This window comes from Daucus carota, chromosome 8 (assembly GCF_001625215.2).
Source record: "Daucus carota subsp. sativus chromosome 8, DH1 v3.0, whole genome shotgun sequence".
Taxonomy (NCBI): domain Eukaryota; kingdom Viridiplantae; phylum Streptophyta; class Magnoliopsida; order Apiales; family Apiaceae; genus Daucus; species Daucus carota.
In genome coordinates this window covers 23236066-23247722 of record NC_030388.2, presented here as the reverse complement: position 1 = coordinate 23247722, position 11657 = coordinate 23236066, and the positions used below count along the sequence as shown (strand labels likewise).

Here is an 11657-nt window from a genome sequence, read left to right as displayed (position 1 = left end):
CACGGCTCTATCCGATGTCTTCTCCATGCTACGAAAAGTAGCGGTTAGTGTCATCTCTCGTAGTGGAGATGATGCCGTATCCGTGATGTACTTGGACTAGGAGTCTAAGGTAGTTGCCTCAAGGCTTACTTTTAACTGGAGTAGAACTCTAAGTGATAAGTCACCGGCCCAAGGTTGGTCTTATTCACAAGAAGCCTAGTCCTGATCAAACTAGGAGTCTTGGTTCAATAGAACTACGTATGGCTTGATCCCCTATAAATATAGGGGTACGTAGGCACATTAGGGGATCATGAGTTGCGAGCACGTGAGACCAACTCAAAACCCTAATCTCAGCCACCCCCTAAAACACACAACCACCGCACTCCGGTAGCTTACACCACCGTCACAGATCTTGATTCCGGCCATGAACCTCATCTTTGTTGATTACCAAATTCCTCTATCAACAGACACCCTTCATGTAGTAGCTGAAACCGAGTAGGATTGAGCTCGGTTTAAAGCTTAAAATGACACCCACGTCGGAGCTTTAACCGAGCTTGAATGGTGGCTGGTTGTTTAAAGCTCGAACAGGCTGAAATGTGGCCCTCAGGCCTCAAGTCGAAGCAAAAACCGAGATGGCTGTCAGGGTTATGTCGAACCAGAGATGTTTATATTAATACATGAAGAATCATGAAGAAATAACACGTGCAATAACTAGTTGAGTGCTTATACTAGTTACTCACCGTTTGATTCCATATGTGTAATCACGTGTGTGCTTGTGTCCTGCATGCATATCTGGTAGCTTTGACATTTTGTGTATACTAAATTAATAGTTGAACACATTGTATGCCAATTTGGGTAATGTCAGGGGGCTTATCGAGCCAAAGATGTATGTATTTATCTTTAATGAATATAAAAACAAAAACAATTAGTGCAATAGTTAGTTAAAAACTAACACTAATTATCATGACATTTGCTTGACTTCTTCGGCCACCTAATAATGCTGAGTATATATGCTTTTTTTTGATTTTATGTAATCAAGTAAATAGATCAGAACTATAATTTTGTTTGGACTTCGAGTTCTTTACTTTGTGCCTGGGCCTTTTATTTGGGCCAAACCGAGCCACTTGGCCTTAAAATTAATTTGACTGTCCACGAGCCTTCAAAGCTTTAAACATCTAGTTGTAATTCTCATTTATTTTAATATTTTCTTAAGAATTCTTGTGAATTCTAGAAGCTCCTAGGAGGATCTTTTATTTTATTTTCTTGTAGAATTCTAGATATTTCTTGCTATTGGGCCGGTTTTTTAGGCCTGATAACCTACTATTACAGGTCAAAAGCCCGTAAAACCTGCTGGTGACCTGGAAGCAAGTGCTATATAAGTGAAGTGAAGTTTCTTCATTTCTCACAACTCATTTCCAAATTCTCTCTTCTCCTCCAAGTTCTCACTAGTTCAAAGCTTTCAAGTTAGAGTTTCTTAGAGCTTCAAGCTTCTTCTAAGCTTTTCAAGCTCTTTCTAGGCTTTTCAAGCTCCTTTTAGGATTTTCAAGCTCTTTCTAAGGTTTTCAAGCTCTTCTAAGATTTTCAAGCTCCTTCTAGGCTTTTCATCAAGAATGGCGGAATCCGGCGATCCTAATGTCCCGAAGAAGGTTGTGGACCGTCAGGCGGCAAGGCTAGCCATGATTCGCAAGAAAGGTAAGCCTATCTCCATTCACTCTAGCTATTCTAGCCTTACCGATATGCTTATATCTAGGGGGGAGGAATTTCCATCCTTAGTCGAGTTAGATTCGTACTGTCACCATTCTAACTTTAGGGACACCAAGCTTCTCCGTGAATATATTGATTATTTTAAAATTCCTCCTGAATACGTTCTTAAATTTGTTGAACCTGGGGAGAGAACTTGTCATTGGGATCCTTCCCATCTTTATGTGTATAGGGATACCCTTTTAGCGGGACTTAGGTTTCCAATTCACCCATTTATTCCCGTTCTCTTTTCTGACGTTAGAATCAACCCTTGTCAAGTTGGCCCCAACGGTTGGCGTTTGATTATGTGTTTTCTAGTTCTTTGCTTCTTAGAGGAAATCACCCCCACTGTTCCTTTGTTTAGGAAAATTTTCCAATTTAAGAATTCTCCTGAATCCATTCAAGGCTGGGTTTATATCAGCCATAGGCCAAAGAAACCTCATATTTTTAACCCCTACTCCCTTCCGGAGAAGAATTATGCTTGGAAGGATGAGTTTCTGAAACTAGAGTGGGTTGACGGGGATTGGGGAACCCTTTTTAGGAGGTCCTTCGCCAAAGTATCAGATGGTGGATTCCACTCCATTGTCTTGACTAAGGCTGAGAAATTAGCCTATAACCAATTGATTCAAGGTGGAGAAGATAGGTTGGCCTGGGATCTCCTAGACGAGTCTGTGCTCGTAGAGGTTGGACTTTCCCGTGCCGACGCTAGAGGTATGTTTAAGTACCAGAATGTTATAACGCTCTTGGTTATTTTGTTTGATCGCATACTGACTTTGTTGTTCCTTTTCAAGGATCGCGGAGATCAATGACTGGAATTTGCCTCTTGATGGTACGACGGGAAGGTTGAAGAGGTCTCGGTTGGCGGTTGACTCGAGGATCCAGGAGCAAGGCCCCTCTATCCTCCGGCCTCACCGAGAGGGTGGCTCTTCGAGTTTTGGTGCTAAGCCTCGAAGCCCCAAGTCTGCTGCTTTCCGTCCCGCTTGGGGGTTTCGGAAAGGGGACTCGGTGCTAGGTTCGACCGAACATTGCGTGGATTGGTCGCGACACTCAATTACTCCTCCTGATTGGAGGGAGGTTGTCATGGGGGCAGAGCTGGAGAGGGTTGAAGCTGTAGGCTGTCAATCCATTGCTGCTGTAAGTTCTATTTACATACTCCCGTTATGTTCACCTTCGATTTTTAACTCTATTATTTTTAACTTAAAACGTTTTGTGCCAGACCAATGTTCACTTCCAGGCCGTCCTCGAGCAGGCCAAGGCGTGGCAACGTCAATCGGATAAGCACCGAAAGGACTTTCTTGCTGAGGAGGAGAAGAACAAGGGGCTGGATACTCAACTCAAGGATTATCAAGAAATGTATGCTAAGTCCCAGGGCGATTTGATCGAGGCCCGGGCGGATAGGGAGAACCTGATCGATGGTTATCTGGGGTCGAAGGAGTACGAGGCCTTGATCGTTGCACATGATGCCGAGATAGCTCCAAGCTACCTATTTAGGGGCTGGAACGAGGCATTGAACCATGTTGTGACTCGAACCCCTGGGCTCCTCGATCCCAAGAACTATCCTTGTCCTTATGGTCGCCTCGTGGCTTCTTCTTCGGGTGCCGGGACTTCTGCCGCAGGAGCATCTAGAGCTAACGCTCAGGCCGAGTCTTCGAGCGAGGAGGAAGGCACTGCTTCGGGAGAAGAGGAGGAAGGCGCTGCTTCGGGAGAAGAGGAGGAAGGCGCTGCTTCGGGAGAAAAGGAGGAAGGCGCTGCTTCGGGAGAAAAGGAGTCATCCGACTCCGAGGAGGAGTAGATTAGTATTTATGCTCGCTTTTGGCCCTTCGTGGCTTGTTGTCTGTCTAGTTTAACTTATCTAGTGGCCTTGCATGGCATTCATGAACTTGACTTAGCTTATGTTGTAAGAGTCGTACCGTAACTCTCAAGCTATTAATCTAACTATTTCGTATTCAAGCTTCTAGCTTTCGTGTTGTATGTTTCATGCATTTACTGTCCAGATCTTAGGATTCACAAAGTAATATCTATAAGAAAAACATCCATGCAGACAGAATTTAAACAAGTATAAATGATACTAGATAATCTTCGAGATCTTATTAAAACTTGTAAAGTAGCAAATGAGTTATACTTCCTACTACTAATGACAGTTGTCTATATGACCTTATTCAAATGAACTTCTACTACTAAGAATACTCAAACATAATAAATCTTTAAGTTGGTTGCATGCCAACTTCTTGGGACTTCAACTCCATCCAAGGTCTGAAGCTTATACGAGCCATGACCTGCGACGTTCTTCACCTGGTATGGTCCTTCCCAATTTGGGGCCATCTTGCCCTTAGGACCAACACCAGAGGCCTCAGCCTTCCTCAACACTAAATCTCCTTCTCGGAAGAAACGTTCCTTAACTCGAAGGTTGTAGTAGTAGAAAGCTCGTTTTTGGTTCTCCACTATCTTCGCATGTGCTTGGTCTCGGATCTCATCGATCATGTCAAGAGCCAACCTCATTCCTTCCTCGTTAGTTGGGGGATCAAACTGCTCGACCCTTGGGGAAGTATGAGTGATCTCGAGGGGCACCACTGCCTCAGTTCCATAAGCTAGCTGAAAGGGGGTGGCTCTAGTAGTGACCCTACAGGTTGTTCGATATGCCCATAGGATCGGAAGGATATCGTCTGCCCACGTGCCTTGAGCTTTCTCAACTCTCTTCTTCAGTCCGTCGAGGATTATCCGGTTTGCAACTTCGGCCTGTCCATTGGCTTGAGGATGTGCCACTGATGTGAATCGCAAATCTATGTCGTAGTCCTTGCAGTAGCCTTGGAACTCAGCATTATTGAACTGTGTTCCATTGTCAGTAACCAGGACTCGAGGTATACCGTACCTACATATAAAATTCTCCCAAAAGAATTGAGCAACCTGCTTCGTAGTTATCTTGGCTAGGGGTTTGGCCTCAATCCACTTGGTGAAGTAGTCGATCGCAACTATCAGAAACTTCCTCTGAGCACTGGCAAGTGGGAACGGCCCCAAAATATCCATCCCCCACATAGCAAATGGAATCGGGGAGTTGATGGATGTCAACATCTCAGGAGGCTGACGTACAATGGGTGCAAACCTCTGACACCTGTCACACCGTTTTACATAGTCCTGAGCTTGTTTCAACATGCCAGGCCAATAAAATCCGAGACGGGTGACCTTGTGTGCTAATGCTCTCCCACCAAGGTGCTGGCCACACACTCCTTCGTGAACCTCTCTCAAGGCTTCTCGAGCCTCATCCGGCCTCAGACATCTTAAGTAAGGAACCACAAACGACTTTATATACAGAATTCCTTCAATAAGCACATACTTCAATGCTCTTACCTGCAACTTTCGTGCCTCATCGGCATTGGGTGGAAGATGTCTAGACTCGAGATACATCTTAATCTTGTCCATCCAAGTGGCTCCTGTATCAATCGGGGCTATCAGCTTAGCATTGATGCTCGGGGTTCTCAGAACCTGGTAATAGACACTTCCTGAACAGACTTCATTTTCGGAGGATGCAAACTGAGACAAGGCATCAGCCTTAGAATTCTCCTCCCTTGGTATGTATTCAAGCTGACATTCTTCGAATAACGTCATCTGAGCTTTCACGATTCTCAAATACTTCGACATCGTCTCCTCTCGTGCCTCAAATTCTCCATTAACCTGAGAGACTACAAGTCTTGAGTCTCCACAGACCTTAAGGTTCTTGACCCTCAAAGTTCTAGCTAGTCCCAATCCAGCTATCAAGGCTTCATACTCAGCCTCGTTATTGGTGGTTGGAAAATCCAACTTGATTGCGTATTCTACTATGAACCCATCAGGGCTTTGGAGCACAAGACCTGCACCACTAGTTTTCGTTTTTGAAGCTCCGTCAAAAAACAATAGCCAGTATTCTTTAGGTTTCTCCTCTACTTCCTTGGACTCATCCATCTCATCCTTATTCTCCTGCCCCCCGACTTCTTTGTTGTCAATGGTACATTCAACTATGAAGTCAGCTAGAGCTTGAGCCTTGATTGCCACCCGTGGCTTGTATCGAATATCAAATTCTCCAAGTTCAATTGCCCACTTTATCAATCTTCCACTAGCCTTCGGGCTATGCATTGTGTTACGAAGGGGCTGGTCTGTCAAGACTTCAATCTTATGAGATTGGAAGTAAGGTCTTAACTTCCTCGAGGCTGTAATCATAGCCAACGCAAACTTCTCAATTACGGAGTAGTTGAGCTCTGCTCCATGCAAAACCTTGCTGACATAGTAGACGGGTTTCTGGACTTTCCCGTCCTCACGAACTAAGACAACACTCAGTGCTTGTTCTGAAACGGCTAAGTAGACATATAGAATTTCACCATCCACTGGCTTCGAGAGAAGAGGTGGCTCTGCCATGTATTTCTTCAAATCCTCAAAGGCCACTTGGCTCTCCTCTGTCCATTCAAAGTTCTTGACCTTTTTGAGTGCTTTAAAGAAGGGAAAACACTTGTCACCGGACTTAGATACGAATCGCCCCAGGGCTGCAATCCTTCCGGTTAGCTTTTGAACGTCCCTTATGGTCTTAGGCGGTTCCATGTCGAGGATAGCCTTAATCTTGTCGGGGTTGGCCTCGATTCCCCGCTTGGAGACCATCAACCCCAGAAACTTACCCGATCCAACTCCGAAGGCACACTTGGCTCAACATCATCTTATGAGTCCTCAGGACTTCAAAGGCCTCACTGAGGTGTTTGAGGTGGTCAACCTTATTCAAACTCTTAACTAACATGTCATCAACATAGACCTCCATGGTTTTCCCAATCAGATGCTTAAACATTTTGTTTGCCAAACGTTGATACGTGGCTCCTGCATTCTTAAGACCAAACGCCATAACTAAGTAACAGAACACACCAAAGTCAGTGACGAATGATACCTTAAGAACGCCGTTCTTGTCCATCCGGATCTGGTTGTACCCACTGAAACCATCCATGAAGCTCAACATCTCGTGGCCAGCAGTAGCATCAATCAGAGTATCAATCCTTGGGAGAGGAAAGCAATCCTTTGGACAAGCATCGTTGAGGTCTGTGAAGTCTACACACATCCTCCACTTCCTATTAGCTTTCTTCACCATGACCGGGTTTGCCAACCATTCTGGGAACTGAATTTCCTCTATAAATCCCGCTTCTAATAATTTCTCAACCTCCTGTCTAATGGCTTCTTGCCTCTCAGGTGCAAAATTTCTTTTCTTCTGCTGTATCGGCTTCCTATCAGGATTAACATTCAACTTATGTGTCATGTAGGAGGGGTCAATACCTGGCATATCAGCGGCTGTCCAAGCAAAGACATCACGGTTGCTCCTCAGGAATTTAACAAACTTATCCTTCAAGTCCTCGGGGAGTGAAACCCCAACGAAGGTAACCCTCTCTGGCTCATCAGGATATAGGGTGATGGGGATCAAGTCCTCGGCAGGCTTGCCTTTTCGTTCCTCCTCTCCCCTGACATCTAGATCTTCGATGGGCATAACTTGCCCCCCGACTCCTCCGGATTTCAGAGCCCCCACATAACAACTTCTAGCCATTTTTTGATCTCCTATCTCTTCTCCCACTCCGTTCCTAGTCGGGAATTTTAACTTCAAGTGGTAAGTGGATGGAATTGCTTTAAAAGCATGTATTCCTGTTCTTCCAAGAATAGCATTGTAGGTTGACGAGGCTTTAACGACCAAAAAGTTCAACATACATGTGGCCTGTCTAGGCTCGGCTCCCATTGTTACCGGTAATTGGATCATTCCTTCAATTTTCGTCTCCGCGTTATTAAAACCGTATATAGGCATATCTGAAGGTGTTAATTGTGAATCAACATATCCCATCTTCTCATAAGCATCATGGAAGAGTATATCAACAGATGCCCCATTGTCCACGAGGACTCTCTTCACAGATGAATTCCCGATCACGGGTGTGATTACTAATGGATCGTCATGGGGGAACTTCACCCCTTCAAGTTCTGAATCATTAAAAGTCAGAGGAAGCTCAATTCTCGCCCTCTTCGGGGGTTCTCCAACAATACTCATTACTTCTCGGGCATATGCCTTCCTCGAGTTACTAGATGTGCCAGCAGCGGTTGGTCCTCCAGAGATTACATTGACCACAGGTCCTCGAGGCTGATTCCTGCGGTCGTCATTGTCTCTCCCTCGATCATCATTGCCTCGGGTATTCTTATTCTACTCCTTGGTGTATCTGGACAACTTGCCTTTTCGGATCAGGAACTCAATCTCGTCCTTCAACTGCCGGCAATCATCAGTCTTGTGTCTCGTGTCTTTGTGGAACTTGCAGTATAGATCCTTGTTTCTCTTCTCAGGATCAGTTCTGATAGGCTTCGGCCATCTAACTCCTCCTTCTTTCTTAATTTCCATCATGATTTGACTTCTAGGGGCATTCAGCCTCGCATATTCGGTGAACCTCGGTCCTGATTTCTTCTTTGTGGAAGACTTATCATCATCTCCAGTCTTTGAATACTTGCTATTTGCATTGTACTCAGTGTCGTTTCCACGTTCTTAGGGTTCGAGGTCTGCCCTTGGGCAACTTGAGACTTCTTCAAGCTCTCCTCAGCTTTGATATACTTCCCGGCTCTTTCCTGGAGCTCATTCATATTGTTCGGGGCCCTCTTCGCTAGTGATCGACGGAAATTGTCATCCGTGGTTCCTTGCTGCAGGGCAATCATTGCTACTTTCTGGTCCAAGTCCCGGACCTTGAGCGCCTCCTTGGTGAAGCGGTTCATGTAATCTCGAAGGGACTCATTCCTGCCCTGGTGAAGGTTCATCAACGAAGCTGAACTTTTGGCGTGGGTCTTACTTCCAATGAACTGACCTATGAAAGCTCGACTCAAATCAGCAAACGAAGATATAGAGTTAGGGGGTAGACGACTATACCAGTGTTGTGCCATCCCGCTCAAGGTTTGAGGAAAAGCTCGACACTTGATGGCTTCTGTGACTGGTTGCAACAACAGTGCATTCATGAAGGTTCGTACATGATTAGCGGGATCACCCGTTCCGTCATACGCCTTGATAGTGGGCAACTTAAACTTCCGGGAAATCCTTGCTTCCATGATCTCCTCAGTGAATGGCAGGACAGGATTGTCCGGGTCACCGGGAGGCAATAGATGGATTCGGGTCATACCTGTGTTCTGAAGAGTTTCGACCCTCGGTTCTGGAGGTTGCTGCCTTGCCTGGTGGGCGGCCATGTCTCTCCTTAATTGATCGATCTGCTGCTCGAAGGCTCGAATTCTGGCCTCATATTCCTGATGTGTAGGTCCTCGGGACTCGGGATTGTTTTGTCTAGCATGGTGTTGGGAATCGCGGCCCTGGTTTCCGTCTCTCCTTCTACGTGGGGGAATATCATAGTCCCTCTCCGACTCTTCAGAGGAGTCGTTGTCTGTGTAAACTTCATACTCATCCGTTTGTCCTCTTGTGGTCGTCATGACTGTTGAGTAATGGGTTCCAGTAACGGTAGTGGTCGCCACAAGACTAGTCACAGGGGGCAACGTGCCAAATATCAACGGAGCTGTGCTTTGAGGAGTAGTGATGGTTGGATTCGAGGTTCCAGCCGTGTGGGTGGAGAGCGGAATTGGCTGAGTGGAGGTTCCAGTGGTGATGTGAGTAGAAGGTGGATCTTGGGTTGCAGTGTTGTCTCCGGTTGACGGAGGATGGACTTCTGAGCGTAATCTCGCGGGTCTAACCATGGTTGTTGTCCTTTTCCCACAGACGGCGCCAAATGTTATGGATCGTAAAACGAAGATGAAGCGTCGTGCTTTTTAGACTGTTCTCGGGATTCGAGATGCCTACGTATCTCCAGCTATGTGAAGAATCAAGTCTGAACGTAGTTCTAGGTTGGAGGGGTAGAGCCCTTTATATAGAGGTCTCGGTGTTAGAGACTGTATGGAAGTGTGGTTCCATGTCTCAGAAACGTCATAGAAGTATGCTTCTTATCTTGAGAAATGATAAGACACTTATCTTGTAGACTCGATGTTTATCTAGGTCTCTAGACGTTTATCATCGAAGAGTTAGAATACTCGCAAGACACTGAGGTTCTAGAGCCTTCCATTCAGTTGCCTACTTGGAGTAGGATTTGTGCATTTGGGCCTTAACAGGGCTGGTTACTAGATTTCAGCCTCGAGTGGGCTGGAGGCTCAATTCTTGGGTTTTGACAGTCCAAGTAGCTCAACCGTGGACCTGCTTGTGGGCCTTATTAATTAACTTCGTAATTAATTAATATTTAAATGTTTCAGGCCCTAATTAAATGGGCTTTCGTATTTTTGGGCCTTTAATATCTAATAATAATTAAATATTATTTCTGACCCGTATCAATCACTAAATTACACTTTTTCTTAACCTCCGTGCCACTCCCCACACGTGTAATACTCAATGGGACGGAGGGAGTAGCTAGTAGTATTTAATAAAATTTTAACTTGTATATAATTTATAAATAATATTTTTAAATATAATATTTAAAAATAGTAAAGTATGTGGTTAAAGAATAAAACACAACAATCAATAAAACATTAATTAATGATATAGTGGAAAAGCATGACAGAGAAAGAGTAGCTACAGATAAAGGGGACATTTATTACAGCTTAACCTGTGCCCACATGATAGACAACCCATTATTATTATTATTATATTGGGTGTTATAAAAAGCGCATTAAGCGGCCGCCTAAGCGGAATCGGCCCTAAAGCGCTTCGATTTTGTATTAAGCGGGAGATTAAGCGTTTTTGAAAATTAAGCGGACAATTAAGCGGATTAAGCGGTCGTTAAGCGGTCAAAATGATGTTAACTTGCTAAAATTTTTTTAAAAATAATTTTGAAATATTAATCTTTTAATAATATAAATATAATTATATTATAAAATTAAAAAAAATATTTTATCAAAAATATTAAAAATGCATATTCTTAACACAACATAATATTATTTTTAAATATATTAATATTATAATTAAATATTTAATTATATTTAATTAATCCACTTATTGACCCGCTTAAAATTCCGTTTAAGCGTCCGATTTACCGCTTAAACGCTAGAAGATCCTCCTGCCGCTTAGAAACGATTTGCGCTTTTCACACCGCTATTATTTCCCAATAATCTTTAAAATTTTACATTACAGAAAAATGAAGTGCAGTGATAAGAACTAACGTAGGACCCACACTGTGCCAATATATAAATATACACACATAAAGGAGTGGCGGTTTGCGTTTCTAAACGCAAGGAAGGAATAAGAAAAACAAACGGATTTCATTGATTTCGGCATAAACATAAACGCATAACAGGAGTGGCAGTTTGCGTTTCTGAACGCAAGGGGATAAAAAAAAAAAGCAAACGGAATTCAGTTACTTCGAAGTAAACATAAATGCATAAGAGCAGCGGTTTGTGTTTCTGAACCCAAGGGAGAATTAGCAAGGGAGGATTAAGAAAAATAAACGGAATCCATTGATTTCGGCGAGCACATGAATTTACAAAGAGTTTGTATGAATTCATACGCTTGGCAGTTGGCACTGTAAGTTTGTAACTACTTCTTTTATAGCGTCTTTAATCTTGAACAAAAATTCAAAATTTTAAGTCATAATTATTTTATTCATTTAATAGGCAAACATTATATATAATTTTAGTTGGAGTTTTTGTAGATTTAACAGTTGATGTAGTTGTTTGATAAACTAATATTGCAGTTTGACAAAATTAATTAACTTTATAGCGTCTTTAATCTTGAACAAAAATTCAAAATTTTAAGTCATAATTATTTTATTCATTTAATAGGCAAACATTATATATAATTTTAGTTGGAGTTTTTGTAGATGTAACAGTTGCCGTAGTTGTTTGATAAACTAATATTGTAATTTGACAAAATTAATTAACTTTCCAAAAGTAATTTGATATCAAATATTTTGACGTATGTCTAGAGTTTCGGTTCTTTTATCATATGTTGC

The 11657-nt window shown here is 43.2% G+C and overlaps 1 protein-coding gene across 3 annotated transcripts; it reads left to right on the top strand.

The window, feature by feature from the left end:
* Window positions 1-1259: 1259 nt before the first annotated feature.
* LOC108198829 (uncharacterized) lies at window positions 1260-3676 on the top strand. 3 transcript variants are annotated; one of them, XR_010286192.1, is made up of 3 exons: window positions 1260-2430; window positions 2511-2853; window positions 2936-3676. XR_010286192.1 is itself a non-coding variant. In XM_064082568.1 (3 exons), exons 2-3 carry the CDS (start codon window positions 2800-2802, stop codon window positions 3509-3511), a joined length of 630 nt encoding a protein of 209 aa, XP_063938638.1. In that variant the 5' UTR covers window positions 1279-1671; window positions 2511-2799; the 3' UTR covers window positions 3512-3676. The 3 variants fall into 3 exon arrangements, 2 of the variants coding, with proteins under 2 accessions (XP_063938638.1, XP_063938637.1); XM_064082568.1 differs by having other exon boundaries at window positions 1279-1671; XM_064082567.1 differs by having other exon boundaries at window positions 1279-2430.
* Window positions 3677-11657: the final 7981 nt, after the last annotated feature.

Coding starts and splice junctions, on each gene's coding strand:
- LOC108198829 (XM_064082568.1), top strand. CDS start 2,800: ATGGGGGCAGAGCTGGAGAGGGTTGAAGCTGTAGGCTGTCAATCCATT. Junction 2,854..2,935: donor GCTGTCAATCCATTGCTGCT/GTAAGTTCTATT, acceptor GTTTTGTGCCAG/ACCAATGTTCACTTCCAGGC.